Genomic DNA, 15843 nt, shown 5'->3' on the forward strand with positions numbered 1-15843 from the left:
GATAACAACCTATTCTTTTAGAAGTTCCACTGAAATCTATCAGACTGCTTTCTAAGTAAGGTCCTATGCAGCATGAAAGTAATACAAAGAACTTTACCTATTTCTTGCTATTAAAATCATTTATTAAAATTCTGTAAAAAAGAAAATAATCTCTACCAGCCTACACTAGATCCAAGCAGGATTTGTGACAAATCATATATCTGTTATGGTTGTGCAGGTTCAAATTAAATGAACTGTCTCCTAGCCATACACATCCTAAATTATTTGCAGAATAGCTGGGTGCTAAGTAGAATTTGGGTATTAATTTTTCATAATGAATATTTTAAAGAATTGGAAGAATCAGTCATTTTTATGAAGTTCTTGGGTGCCTAACTTTAAAATAAGGAGAGAACTTTTAACAAACTGCCAGAAATATCCAAAGCTTTGCCAATTATTCCAAGTAGCACCAGTAGTAGACATTCCAGGTATTCAAGGAGGGTGGGAAAATTCCCTCAGGATAGCACACATTCTCTCACTTTGCACCATGAGTATCCAACTGTTTTTTGGAAACATTAAAAATCATTTACATGTACAGAGGTGAGTGCAGCTAATAAAAATTGCACCTGTTCATTGTAGTGGTGAATTTGGTACTTACAACTCTAAATTGTGCTGCATTCATTTGGGTAGGAGGATATTGTACTATTATGGAAAATACTGTTACCATTAATTATGTATTCTGTGATACTGCGTTACTGTCCTCTTTTAGTAGCTGGCTGAGAGAAATTCCAACCTGAACATGCTGCCTTGCATTTTCTTCTTTGTGTTCATGTCAAACGTAGTTCTCAAGATAAGCTCAAAATTCTACCTTCTTCATCTTTCAACTATAGTATCTTTTTACTGTGAAATGATGTTACTCTTCCCCAGTATCCAAGACCATCTTGTTTTCCTGTTCCCTTGAGTAATTAAGTATTTTCTTGTGTACAAAAATATATTTTTGATTAATTTTGATTGGAAGTAAACATCACCAAAGGTTTGGTGGTTCAGAAAAGAAATGGCTGGATATATGACACTCTTAGTTCTCTAATGTAAGAGGAAAAGCTTCACAAAACCTGATTGCCATGTAAGATTAAAGAATTGATGCTTCTAATTATACTGAAAATACAAGAATTGCTACTTTTAAGGAGTTTTGAATGTCTGAACAGCACTGCTGTGCACAAAAATTAAAATTCCTTTTTTTCCTTTAAGGTCTTAAAAGATTTAGTTTAGTTCTTCAGGAAAGACTTATCTTGATTTTTTTTTAAAGCATCTAAAGCAGTTCATCCATTGCTAATTGCAATATTATGATCAGTAATACAAGGAATTATGCTTTTGTCGTGAATCTATTATATTAGCAGTTGAATATCGGATTGGTATTATGTGGGGAATGCTATATTTGCTGTATTCAAATATAGGGAAATAAACTTTATGTAGTAATGGGCTACTTCTATCTCTAATTATTATAATTCTATTGTGTGCTGAAAATTAACCATCCTAAAGATTTACATTGTTCTGTAATTGAGGCTATTTTAAATCAAATAACTCATAGATATCTAAGCAAAGAATGTACTGTACATATATGGGAAATTAAGCATAAAAAGACTTTACTTCTGTTCACTGGAAAGGTAAGGAACATGCTGTAATTAGAAAAATTTTAACCTCTTACAAGTATTACTGTTTCCCATATGACTTGAATTAGTTATAAAAAATGGACAGGAAATTAAAACATGGAAAATACTAACTTTTACTAAGGGCTCGATTCTGCAAACTTTATATTTGTTCATTAGTATTTAATAAATTATATCTGATTTCAGTAGGATTACTTGCCTGAATCTTTAGCAAGAGTGAAGTCTGCTGAATTTATCTCAATGCTAAAATACAGAAAAGAAAAATAAATGAAAGTGAGCACACATTTCCATGTGATTCTCTTTATCCCAGTGTTCTCATTGTCTGATTGACTAGGTTAAGGTGTCAGTCTCATTTTTGCAGCCATGGAAGTATTGTCGCATTCACTTCCTAGGACCCTGGCAGATGTTATACTTAAGATATGATTAACCAGTGAATCACATCGTAAGTATTAACCTGGCTACATGTTCATGCAATTAATAGTTCAATAAAACAGGAAATAAGATACAAAATCATTACACAACAGATGTGTGATAACTTTGTGGCTGGTTCTCATTGCACCTTAAACTGAATGTGTGATCAGTGCCAATTGGCTGATCAGTGCTTCCAGGCTTGGAAGTGCACTGGAGTGAAGGGCTTCAAGGCTCCGGTATGCTCCCAAGGTTGGGAGTGCTGATCAGATGACTGGCACTCCCAGCCTTGGAAGCACACCAGAGTCTTGAAAAGTTCTAGTACACTCTCAAGCCTGGGAGCACTGATCAATTGACTGGTGCGCCCAGCCACAGTGGTGCACTGAAGCAGTGAATTCTCATAGCTGGGAGTGCTGATTAGTTAACAGGTATTCCAAACCATGGAAGCACTGCAACTTGCTGGTGCAGGGGGAATCTAGGATCATGAGCCCAGGCTTCCTATATACTGGCAATAGGGCCACAATCATACCTCCTGCTGTGCATGTGTGGCACAATTTTTGAGATTGCAGAGCAACTCCCATGGTGTCTTTAATTATACATCAGTCAGTGGCCTTGGTGGTGGGCTTGGTCACTGATTAATTATAGGACTCCACTAGAATTTTGCCAGAAGAAGACACAGTTTCAGGAGTTCTGCTGTTGCTGGGGTCTGCAGCCTCCCTTCTCTCAGCAAGCATGAGCCAACTGTAGCATTTCTTTTAGTTATTGTCTGCATTTTGTAAGCTGGTTCATGTTTTCGAAGAAGAGCAGTAATGAATTTCTCACATGGACCAAAGGGATTCAAATTAAAGCTCTGAAACAATAGAAATAATCATTAAATGTGGAGAAAAACACTGATGGATGTAAGGACTATTGTGTTAATTTGGGGTTTATTTCTAATTTGACCATCTACAGCTAGATGAATTCTTTATATTTATTATAATATTTATATAATAGTTCTGTTTACCAAAAGAAAAACCTAGAAAAAACTGCTAATAGCTAAAAGGATTACTCTTTGTAAATATTAATGCTGAAGAATGTCATTAAATACACTGTTCTACTAAATTATTTTAAAATGTATTTTATTACCATCATTTATTAAACAATAAGGAGACATTTTGGCTCAAATCTGTGATAACATCTCTATAGAACTGCATTTGGAAATTCACTTCTTTTGCTGACACAATAGATAATTACCATTATAAATGATGCTTGTGCTCTTAAGTGCCCAAGCAGAGGAACATAGCAGACAATATGGTCTACTTGATGCTAATTCCAGCCCTCATTCAAGTATATGCATAAACGTACGTAAGCTCTGTGCTAGCAGCACAAGAGGAAGTAGAGCCTACTATGACTGAAGATGTGGGTATGGACATTTCCATCATTTTAGGTTACTGAATCAAAATTAGTCCATGTTTGTTAATAAGAAAGCCATTTCTGTCTGATGCCTGTTTTGATGGTGAGTATGAAATTAATTGCCAGTGCAGCTTACTTCCTGTGGGCAGATGTCCATATTAGGGCTGTCAGATGATTAAAAAATTTGATCGTGTTGAAAAAAATTAGTTGCAATTAATTGGGTGGGTGTAGGCTCTGGTGTGTGTGTGGCGGGAATTTGTGAAGATGTGGGGGGCTGTAGGTGTGTGTGTGGGGTTTGGAGCCTGGGAAGGGGGGTTCCCACAGGGGGGTCTTGAGCCTGGAGAAGAGACCTGGCAGGATGTGGTATACTGTGGGTCAGGAGTGAGGGGCAGCAGCAGGGCTGGGGGGGGCTCTGCCATGGGAGTGAGGGGTAGGGGTAGGGAACAGGCATATCACTGCCCCCCACCACAATCATATTACCCCCCCACAAGCATCCTTTTTTTTTTTGAAACTGGAAATACGGTAACCCTACAGGAACACGGTCTGGCTGCATGTCGAGCAGTGCCCAGCAGGTAAGTCTGTGGAGGGAAGTGGGGGGGGGGGAAGGGAATGGGCAGGGTAGGGCAAATAAAGGCCCCCAAGGTGAGGGAGAGAGTAGGGCAGGGGTGAATGGGACCCTGGGGCTGGGGCTGGGGTGGGTCATGGAGCCACAGGTGGCTTGTCCAGGGGCCTAAGGGGTGGGGCACAGCTCCCCGCCTCTGTGCATACCCCTGGAGTGTGCATGAGGGGCATGCACTCCCTGGATTTGTGTGCAGGACAGAAGCGGGTTGCCTGCTGTAGGCTGGGGCTCTTTGTCCTGCTGCCTTTACCCCAGGAGATGCACGCTGCCATGTTGTGCCTCCCACTGCCGGGCAGGCAGGGGAATCATGGTGTGGCCAATGTGCTGCTCCCAGGCCAAAGGCAGCAGGGCTCAGAACCCCAGCCCACAGCAGGTGGCCCACTTCTGTCCTGTGCACAAATATAGGGGGCACATGCCCCCCCATTCCTGCCCTGGGGGTGCACTCAGCAGCAGGAAGCCATGCCCCCTTGCACCCCTGGATGAAGCCACCCATGGTTCTATGACCTTCTGGAGAACTTCTGGAGGGACTGGACATATTTAAATCAGCTGGTCCAGAAGATCTCCACCCCAGAGTGCTGAGGGAATTAGCTGAGGTCATTGCGGGACCCCTGGCATGGCTTTATGAGCACTCGTGGTGCTCTGGTGTGGTGCCAGAGGACTGGAAGAGGGCCAACATGGTTCCCATCTTCAAAAAAGGGAGGAAGGAGGACCTAGGAAACTATAGAACAGTTAGTCTTACCTCGATTGTGGGTAAGCTTTTTGTGAGAATTATCCTGGTACATGTCCGTGAGGGGCCAACGGGAGAGCTTATGCTTAGGGACAACCAACACGGGTTCATTAGAGGCAGGTCCTGTCAGACCAACCTGGTGGCCTTCTATGACCAGGTCACAAAATCCTTAGATGCAGGGGTAGCAGTGGACATAGTCTTTCTGGACTTTCGGAAGGCCTTCGACACTGTCTCTCACCCCATTCTCATTAAAAAAACTGGGGGACTGTGGTGTCACCACCTACACAGTCAGATGGGTCACAAATTGGCTGGAGGGCCGCACCCCGAGAGTGGTGGTGGATGGGTCATTCTCACCCTGGAGGGATGTGGGCAGTGGGGTTCCACAGGGCTCGGTCCTCGGGCCCACACTGTTCAACATCTTCATCAGTGACTTGGATGAGGGGATAAAAAGCGCCCTGTTCAAATTTGCTGATGACACTAAGATGCGGAGGATGTGGGCATGCTAGATGGGAGGAACAGGCCCGGAGGCTGCCATGATGGTGGTGGAATGGAGCCCAGGCACAGGTTCCAAAACCACGTGTGCAATTGATGTGTTGAAAATATTAGTGCAAGAACCAATTAAAATGTTAATCACACATGTTAAACAGTGATTAATAACCGTAGTCCATATCTTTTACACTCTTCTTCACCAGCTACGTTGGCAGCAACGACCATCTTCCTCCAGCAGAGAGGGCACCCATTCAACAGACAGAGATCCTTATTGTTTTAAGTAGTCAGACATAAGTAATCAAAATGTATCTTGGGTAGAAAATACTGCCCAACCCTAATGAAAATCCAGTTAAATGCTATTGAAATGTATTCCCTGGGATTCTTACTGTGTAACACTATTCAGATTATCCATGTTCTGTTTCTTGTATTCCTACAGTACAGTGAAAAGTACTGATAGACTTCCTAAACCTTCAGGCAGCTGGTTTTTTGCCTTCTCAATTTGATGACCCTTTATTCAAAGAAAAAAATTATAGCACCTCTACATTTGCTATATAAATAGGAATTAAAAAATCTAACAAGAATGATGATAAGCCTATATAATTTATTTGTGTGTATGTTTTGACAGGTTGACAGAGGGTAATTGACATTGAAATATGCAGGGAAAAGGGGAGTGAGATATTCTTTATTTTAGATTTAATGACATGTTCAGCACCTCACAACCCTCTGGTTGCAATCCATAACCCTCTGGAGGGTCTCATCCAGCTGGTTGAGAAAAACTGGTAAGGCTCAATGAAGTGGGGTGTGTGTTGGATTGTACAGACCAGAGAGCAGACTGTTTCCAAACTTACTTGGGCTGTTCTTTTTAAGGTTTTTTATTTCTCATCATACTTGGAGAGTAATGCTGTTGTACATTATCACAAACCCTCTGAGTTATGATCGCAAGTGCACATGGCATTTTTTTCACACGTTGAAAAATAAAAATGAATTTGAGTAAATGTAAATATCAGATGTTTGGATTTAACCAAATCTGTCCTTATTTGTGCCTGTGCTTGCTCTCAATTGTGTTTTAGTCTTAATATTCAAGGACTATAATATAATTTTAAATTCTGGAGGAGAAATGAAGGATTCAATATAGCAATTGAATTTGGTATCCGTAAAATTTAATGAAACATTTTCTCTTAAAGTTGACCTACAATTATATCTAATTTCCATAGTTTTCCTTGTGTCTCCACACAATTATTTTAGACACTGTCCTTTTCCTTTACAGCAGTGTTAAACATTTTATTACACATAATAAAAGAATAAAATATGATACAACAACTGACAGTTTGAAATCCAATAGGTAGCAAATATTTAAATTGAAACCTACTGTAGAAAAAGCAGCAATATTTATGCACTATAATTTTTCAATTGCTTTTAACTTTTAAATTACATTCCCAAGGAAATCTGGGATACACCCCAAAGAAATCTGGGATACATCCTCCTATTGTGTATTTGACCTGAGCTTTGGTATGTTTCTCTTCTGAACATTCTGTAAATATATGTGACCACACATCCTCCAAATAGTTATAAGCTGTACCTCCTACATAAATACAAGATATAGAACTTTAATACAGCCAGATTTATAATAATGACATGGAACCATTTGACCTAAAAATTGTATTTGACAATTCATCTTTAGATAACAAACAAGTGAATTCTTAATTCTTTTGTTCCAGTATAGTTCAGTTAATATATTGATATGTCTTCTATTATCTATACCCAATGAGGAAATACTATGATTAGAGTTTATTTGTAATAATTACAACATAAGGCAACTTTTTGAATTTGCAATGACCTGAGAACAAAGTTGTCCTTAAATGAGTGTTCAAGGTATTAATAAATGGTTACTCATTAGAAATTAAAGAAATAGGAATATTTCCAAAAATGCTTTTCATTTAAATAAACCATTGGAGCACTATAAAATATTTGAACTATTTTTATTAATAATTTTAATTGAATTGAATTGATTTTAATTATTTAAATAAATGAGAATCATGAAATATTATGAAACGACCTATGAAGGAATTAAGCCATTCAGAGTTCATGTGAGTATATTTGGTGTATTTAGCTTCAGGTTAAGAATGTTTTCTATAGTTTCACAATATGCTATTTCTGTGCCTATAAAGATGCAGACAGCTTTTTCCTGATATTTTCTGTCAGATTCATTATTACCAACAAAGCTACTTCCATGGGCAGTGTATCTTTTTGAGACAGAGAAGTGAGGAATGTTACCTGTGGAAGGCTGAAAATGGAGGCTGAATTTTTTTCTTTATTGTTTGAGTAACTGGTAAAGCAACCAAACAGGAGGAGGTCTTATTAGACTATATTTTGCATGTACATGTTCTGTTTAGAACAGGACAAGAAGACCAGCTGCTTATAGTGGCAAATCAGTTATTTCTGTCCCTGTGTACATAATGCCTGAGTTTTTAAAGGAAAAATACAGGCATTAGATACATTAAAATAAGCATATTTAGATACAATTTACACATTAAGACTTGATGCACCGTTCTTTGTATTCGTAACGGTCAAGTGAAGAAATGCAGATACACAGTACCTTTGCATACTATCTTTATAATGAAAAATAGTCATTTTAAAGTATTCTTTTTTACTGATGTATATTTTTTTATTTAAACAAAGAGTAAATATGGCATCCAGTTAAAGACCATTGATAGGTTTTTTTAAGGAGTATGATTATAATGAAGGAGGCAGAATAATAAATGAGACCATTTAACTGTATGAATAAAATGCAAGTGTTTATCTAAAATTAATCCATGTCTCATAACTTGGAGAGCAGAATAAATGGGTTGTTTTTCTTTGGCTCCATCAGAAATATTGTCTTCCAAATATTTACATTAATGCATTAGAAACTTTAAAGAGTGAAATAGCTTTTTTTGACATCTTTCCTGGTCAGCACAGGGACTATGAGAATTTCAGCCTTTTAGCTCACCTTAAGTGTATAAAGTTTATGAACCAATTTCATATAATGATTAACAGTTGGTGCTTACATTTAATGTACAGCTTATTTCTCCATCCTTATTTTTTCATGTTTGATCTTATATACTTCTAGGAGAAAGCATAGACTGTAAAATGTTCTGTTCTAAAAGCTTCTCATTATTATTAATATTATTGTCTCTCTTATTGGAAACATTTCTATTTATTATTAATCAAACATGGCTATGGCTATGGGACTGGTTATAGAAGTGTAACAGAGAGTTAGACCTTCAGTTCTATATTTTACTTTTTGCACTTAAAAAAATCACCGTTGTATTATAGTCTTCAGAAATATCAGATTAGATCCTTGTAGCCGCTGATAGCTTATGCAAGTTTCAGAGCAGCATCAGCTGCAATTTGCTTCAGTAGGATTAGATGTCTAAGAAGCCGGTGGAGAAGATCTATCACTGAGATCAAGGCATTATTTTCCTGGAACTTTACTCTTATTACTGAAATTGTATGTAATAGAAAAGCATGGCTTCTTAGTGGCACACCAAATAGTGATAAATCTATAGGAAAACTTTGAGATAATTGGAGGAAAGATATCATTTGTATTGTGAAACTTTTAAGATATTTTACTTTTGTGTGTTAGATGTTTCTAAATATTTAAAAATGATAATGTAAAATTCAATCTAAAACAGATTTTACTAGATTATTTTTTAAAAACTGCACTAGGATAATGTGATGCAATGACACCACTGCATGCCACGTTCAATATTAAGATCCAGAGACAGCCATTAGATTTTGTTGATTTAATTAGTTTCATGATTTTCTGACAGCTGACAAAATTTGCCGCGAGCATAAATGAACACAAGAAATATTCCTTAGGTGTTTTTGTGATGGGTTTAATGAGAGCAATAATACTTTTCTTTTTTTACCATCAGACAGGAAGCTCTACTTGCTGCAATCAGTGAAAAAGATGCAAACATTGCCTTGCTTGAACTGTCTGCTTCAAAGAAAAAGAAGACTCAAGAGGAAGTAATGGCTCTAAAACGAGAGAAAGACAGATTAGTGCACCAGTTAAAACAGCAGGTGGGAAAATGTTCATTTTAATTCTTCTGTTGGAGCTGGCACTTGGCATTTAGTTTCATTTTCTCTATTTTATGCTAACCTCATATTGAAAAGCTGTCAAGCGAAGTCTGCCTTTTGACAGTAGCTGAGAAAGGTATTGTAAGTGTTGCCGTACTGTTACATTAAGGCTGTTAAGTATTAACTCGTGTTTGTTTCATTCATACTTGTTGGGGCTAGGTACAGACATTCAAAAAGCCTGAGCAGAATCTGTTTCAAATATGCAGATTTTGGTAAGCGGTGTAGTTTAGATCAGTAGCAGACAGAACACACCCTTGGTGGGAGGGGCAAATCTTAGATTAGGTCCTGCCATTTTTAAACCAGTTTATGTATGCCGAAATTCTGTTCTGTTATGGGTAAAGACAGGTTTCTGATCACTTATATCAGTAAAAGTGTAATGTCTGTACCTGGCCTGGGTTGTTCTTCTTCCACATACCTGCCACAGTCCAACACAGCCAAAAGCAGACGTACTATGCAATTAAAGCAAGATTAAAACCCATTTGTTGACTCCTTGTAGTCTTTGTTTAGTTATATGTATGTTTGCCGCAAAACAGTGGCTTGTTCAGAAGGTTCCAGATTTTCTGAGAGGTTACCTGTAATTCGTAAGTGTGATTAAAACCTCACCAATTTTTAAATAACTGCTATCTTCATTATTATAAATCAGTAGAAGTCTCTAAGAGAACAGTTTTTGGTTACATGCTCTGGAACAAGTTTTACCACAAGAAATAGTACTTCAATTTCATTTTTTTTCTGTTTTCATATTGATAAAAATTACTATGGTAAACTGCATACAGTGCATATGGATATCTTTTATGGCTAACTGAAGTTATTTCATCATGTGAAAACATAACTGTATACTGACTGCTGCCTCTGTTTTAAAGTTCTGATAGTCATTGCTCACACAGGTACTGTAAGCTTAGTGAAAATCAAGAGAGGAAAGGATGTTCTGATAACCTAGACGGTGAAGATCTGTGTTGTGTGTCATATCAGTGTACTGTCAAACACCTTCCTTCCTTTAATAATGTGAGAAGAGATGAGAGAGAGGTTTTCCAAACTCAGCTAGTAGTGTTATATCTGATGTTTTCCTTTGTGTGGCAGTGTCATCATTGAGTTCTACGAGTTCTACTTGAAGAGCAGGAAAATCTCGCATCACGCTAGTCTCAGCCCTTCAAAGTAACCAATCTCCTCTCAGGCAATGGGCCATTTTACAAATGAGCATGTCATGTTAATACTATATAAGGGTGTACCACATAGCCAATGTTATGATTCTTCATTCTGAGTCATACATTGCATAATGTAGATTTTCATTCACTCGGCAACAGAAAGCTAAGGAAAAGCCTTGCTTCTGAGCTAAATTCCCGATAGTTCTGACCATAGGGAATTTAGCTTTTTCCTACAGGTCGACAGAAATACGAAACAGCCCCCAAGCATGACAATATCATCCATTTTTGCTGCCTATCTCATAGCAGACATTGCTGCCAAGTACCTGAGCTCCAGCCATAATGTACATGTGCTACAGGTCAATCAGCTGTTTAGGAGACATTTCACACACATACCATGTGCCTACTAGCAATGTGTACATTTTTACCTTCTTATTGTATTGATGTACCTTCTCATGTCTTGTTCCCAGAATTATCTACACTGCAACTGTGCAGCATGGATTCAAGCTATGGTAGTTTTCTTTCTTGCCTTTTGGAAGATGATAGCAAGTATTATGTCTTGTCATTTTGGACAATTCCTTTCTTCCTTTCTCCACCATCTTCCTAGTGTGAAGAGTAAAATATTGAAATAATAGAGCATCTTGCTGTACTCCAACATATGTCCTCTAGATACTCTGTTATTTACTGTGAAAAGGTGTGCAAACATCCACTCACTCTGCCTCAGGATAGGAACAGATAGCAAGAAGAAAGTTGTTAGGGAGGTGTTATTTAGGGTAATTTAAATTAAAAATTTAACCAAGTACAGTCAGACCCTGAGTTACGTGGACGGTTCCTGAAAAACACCGTGTAAGTTGAAACAGTGTATCTCGAGGCATTAAGTCAATGGAAAACAGGGGGATAGGGACCTGGGACCAAGATTTGACAACATCATTTCATAATAAAAGGATATTTAAAAACAAAATAATGGAATTAATAGCTTTATTAAAACTTTTACTTCTGGCTATGTGATCATATAGAGACAAAGCTTCAGCCTTAATTGCCATGCCGTCAACAACTGCTCTTTTTGTATTGGTCATTTCATTGATCTGAAGATTAAGGACTTTCTCAACCTTATCTAAATGAGGAATTCTAGTCACCAGCAACACTCTTGAACTCACAGGGGTTGTCGTTTTCACAGTCTCTAATTTTTTGCTCACTTTTTTTAATGGCACACACAGTCAATTCACTTTAACTGTATTGGTGAGCAATTGACACAGCACTATTGCCTTCTCTTAATTTATCAAGGATTTCTGTTTTCTGGGTGAGGGTGATCGACTTACATGCTCTTTTGGGCACAACATCAAAGGCTTTCTTTGATGCCATTTTTACAAATATTCGGGGGTTAATGTAACCAAAAATGATGGACAATCTTGGAGAAGACAACAAGTGATGCTAATGTTATGTAAGCAAACTCCAAACTAACAACCACTCTCCCACAAACAGTGTAAACATGAAGCTGAAACATGGTCATATTATATAAAGCGTGTATATGTGAATCAGTGTAACTCAAGACCGTGTAACTGGGAGTTCTCTATTGTACTTAATTATTTATAGTAATAACAAGCCTTAATGCCAGATATAGTAATGCATTAAAGTGATGCTGAGATAAATCCTCTTCATTAGCCTGGACATCATAGGAGAAAAGACAAGAAATAAAGGATGTGGTTTAACTAGGCCACAGCTTTATCCCATCTAGGAGCTATATGACAGTAAATTATCCAGGGCAGATCATCCTTCGTGCTTGAATCTATGCTACCTGAGGGAGGACTGTGGTCAGCCCCCACTTCTCCCCATACCAGCATTGTTGCTTGATACCATGACCCCATCCTCATGCAAGGATTTAGAGATGAGAAATAGGGTGCTTCCACATAGTACCAGATATAAGGGGCCCCAATTATGTTTCTAACCTTCTTTAAGAGATAACTTTTTCTAACTGGCTTCTAATTCCATTTTATCAGGGAAAGTGACTCCCTAATAAGTCATTTTCTGCATTGGATACTTGCCACATTGCACTAATGAAAATTTTACAACTTTGCTTCCACAATGGGTCCCTGGGTTGTTAAGAGGAATGTAAAAAAGTCTACCTTGCTGTGGTTTGTCTAACAATGAGGGGAAAGTTTCTTTGTAGTCCCTAAAAGATGATTTAGGGATGCATCTATACCATCCTCAGAATTCCCAAAGAATGTTGCTTTTTGAAATTCCTTACTCAATAATGCCAAACCTGGAAACAAGGCAGTTAACTAACCCTAAAGGCTCCTCTACCACTGGTCTTGATACCTCTGTGTCCAGCTTGCTTCTGAGAGGTAGCAGGGCTTTTTCAGGGTGGCCTTTAAAAAAGAATATCTGATTAATAATGATTCTAAAATGTGAATTCAAATTAAATTTTTGTTTTCTACAAAACATTTTTAGGAAAAGGGGAAATCATATGATATGCCTAATGACAGGCAACTCCAAAACTACCAACAAAGATTTTTGAACTGGGAGACAGGAAGTCCACAAAGAATGAATAGTAGGACTGTAATCTCTACACTTCCAAACCGGGATCAAATGGTTAGGTACCCCTTGGCTTGTTTGCACTCTCTCTCTAGGCAGAATTACTAGGGGAGTGGATTCTAACTTTTTTCATTACCAGTGTATCTAGGGAGATCTCACCTCTACCAGTAGGACTCCTCAGTGGAAGGTGTACTGCTTTCTTTCCATTTCAAACAGATTTCAGGAGGATATTCTAGCCTTCTGAATGAAGGCAGAGAAGGTCATAGAGGGTCATTTACTGGGCAGACCTCATAAGATTTAGGTATCTCCTAGGATTCATTAAAAAAGTATAGATACTTATCTAGTTGGAACATCCAAACATTTGCAAATTCACTTATCACTACTGAAAACATTTTAAAGCAAGATACGGTGGCTCCCACAGGGCACACTGATGTAGGCATCAAAGGTCTGTGTCATATTTCAGGAGATGTGGCACTGTGTGCAGTAGATTTTTGTTACTATGTTTTAATGGTTCAAGAGGTCAATTCTATTAAATGCATTGGAGTAACCCAAAGTACCTAGGTTTCTCAGAGAGTTTTATTGTGATTGGGTTAAAGCCAAAAAAACAGATCCTATCAGAGTGCTGTAATTCATAACAGACTTAGACTCGGATTGAATTGCCTAAATGCAAATGTATCTGGGTTTACCACAGACACAGTGATAAATGGCTCTAATCACTCTGGTAGACTCCTAAAGCATCCTGGTGTATTTGTACTTCAACTGGAAGCAGATTGGTTTTCCACAAACTTCCGTAAGTTAGTTTCAAAGAATATTAAGGTTATACCACAAACTGATGGAAGCATTGAAATTCCCATGTGAGGAAGAAGAGTATCACGTTTTTCAATAACTAGATGTAACACACCACCACCTAAACAACTTACTTAATAGGCCCCATTGTGCCTCAAATGCCACGTAATATATTTCCACCTCAAGAATGAGCTTTCTCCCTTTTGTCAGTCTGACATAGCCCTAGTGCTATTTTGTGACTTATTTTCTGTATAAATTGTTTAATATGTAGTGAAGTGAATTCTTAATAAAAATGTGAAGAAAAACATTTTCACTTCCCATATATAACAGTGTGCCTGACAGTTTAGTCAAATGTTCCTTTTCCTTTTTGTCAGTTTCAGTTTCACTGTTATAACCTATTTTTGTGCATTTGCAATGCTTAAAAATGCATATTTACTATTATTTTAAGAATGTACAATTTAACACACATACACAACTTAAAATGTGTACTTTCTGTTTGCCAGTATATAACATTTTCAAACAAAAGAACTTCTCCCTTCCCCAGTCCCGCACCCCACTGGAAAAATGCCTTGAGGAATCACAGCAGATAATTGTATATGAAAATAGCTTATGGGAAGTTACACAAACCCCCCAAGGTACATGTATAGTCATACTAACAACACAAAATAGGTGAGAATTAAGTTTTTAAGGCCCTCTTTAATATCTGTTCTAGTAAAGATTCATTGACAAAGTAATTTATCCAGGATTGTGGGGTTTTTTTGTTCTGACTAGTTTTTTACAACCCTCTAAATTTGAGTTCAGTTTAAAGGCAGGGAAAGAAGTACCTACATGAATTTGGCTTCCTCTATAACCTGCTGTCAAAAAAATAAGTAACTTTGAGATCTCAGCTTGAATTGGCAAGTAGAAAAGCATTGTAAATTGAGGAAACTTTCTTTTGAAAACATTAAGACAATACAAGCAAAACTCTCCAAACCTGTTTTAACACACTTGCTTTTTAGCTTATAACCATGCTTTGAAATAAAATGAGAAAATATTACTTACTGTGCAAGAAAAATAGCCATATTTTATTTTTAAATAATCTACTTGAGCTCATCATCTTTTAAAAAACATTGATAAATGTACTGATTTTTCACTACATGGCAGTGGCAAAGCAAATCAAAATATAGGAATCTAAACTGAAAGAGAATAAAACAAGTAGAATATTTACCTATGAAAAATACGTTCAATGCATATTTCACATTTTGCTTTCTCTTTAAACATTTAGGGCTACATTATGATTTTAGAGTCAAATCTGTGACTGGGTTTATGTATCTGATTAGTCATAGCACATTGGTCCTGGAGGCTTGGTGCTTCCAACTGTACTGATGCACTGCTTAAGGCAGCAGGAGTTGCTACACATGTACAAAAATGATAGCATTTCCTGGTACTAAGCCATGCATGGAAGAGTTTGGCCAGAACACCAAGCCTCCTAGATATGCTTCTTATGAGGTATGCAATAGCAGTTTGTACTCTAAGAACACAAGCAACACTTTAAATTACCAAAACAGACTGCTTATTTAAATGAATGAAATTGTTGCAGTCTGTTTTGAAGCTATAGACTTTCTTTTATTTGAAGACATAGAAATAGTTGGTTAAGTGCAAAATACTATTTATGTGCGTGGTGCATAAACTTGGCATAAAAATGTTTCAGATGTATAAGTTACTCTCTTTAAATGTACAGTGGATTTCTAATAGGGGTGTGCGAAATGGGCCATATTCAATTTGGATTTGGTCCGAATCAGGGGACAGTGATTCAGTTTGTTGATTTGGATAACTGTCCCGATTTGATTCAGCTGAATCCGAATCTGAAGATTCGATGCTGATTCAGAGAATCAGCGATTTAGCTATAGACACAGCTTTAAATGGTTTTTCTACATACCTTGAGGTACCAGGTGCAGCTCATGAATGATGAGATGCTGGGGTGGATGGCATATCCCACAGGAGTTC

General features: G+C 37.6%; 1 protein-coding gene across 2 annotated transcripts in view; it reads left to right on the forward strand.

The window, feature by feature from the left end:
- The window catches only part of ERC2 (ELKS/RAB6-interacting/CAST family member 2), a 951034-nt gene that overhangs the window by 773602 nt on the left and 161589 nt on the right, over positions 1 to 15843 (forward strand). For both annotated transcript variants that reach the window (XM_019536909.1, XM_019536910.1), the window contains exon 16: positions 9196 to 9343. In XM_019536909.1, the coding sequence (XP_019392454.1) occupies positions 9196 to 9343 (148 nt within the window). The remainder of the gene's footprint in view (positions 1 to 9195; positions 9344 to 15843) is intronic.

Source organism: Crocodylus porosus, unplaced genomic scaffold, assembly GCF_001723895.1.
Source record: "Crocodylus porosus isolate Cpor-Errol unplaced genomic scaffold, CroPor_comp1, whole genome shotgun sequence".
Taxonomy (NCBI): domain Eukaryota; kingdom Metazoa; phylum Chordata; order Crocodylia; family Crocodylidae; genus Crocodylus; species Crocodylus porosus.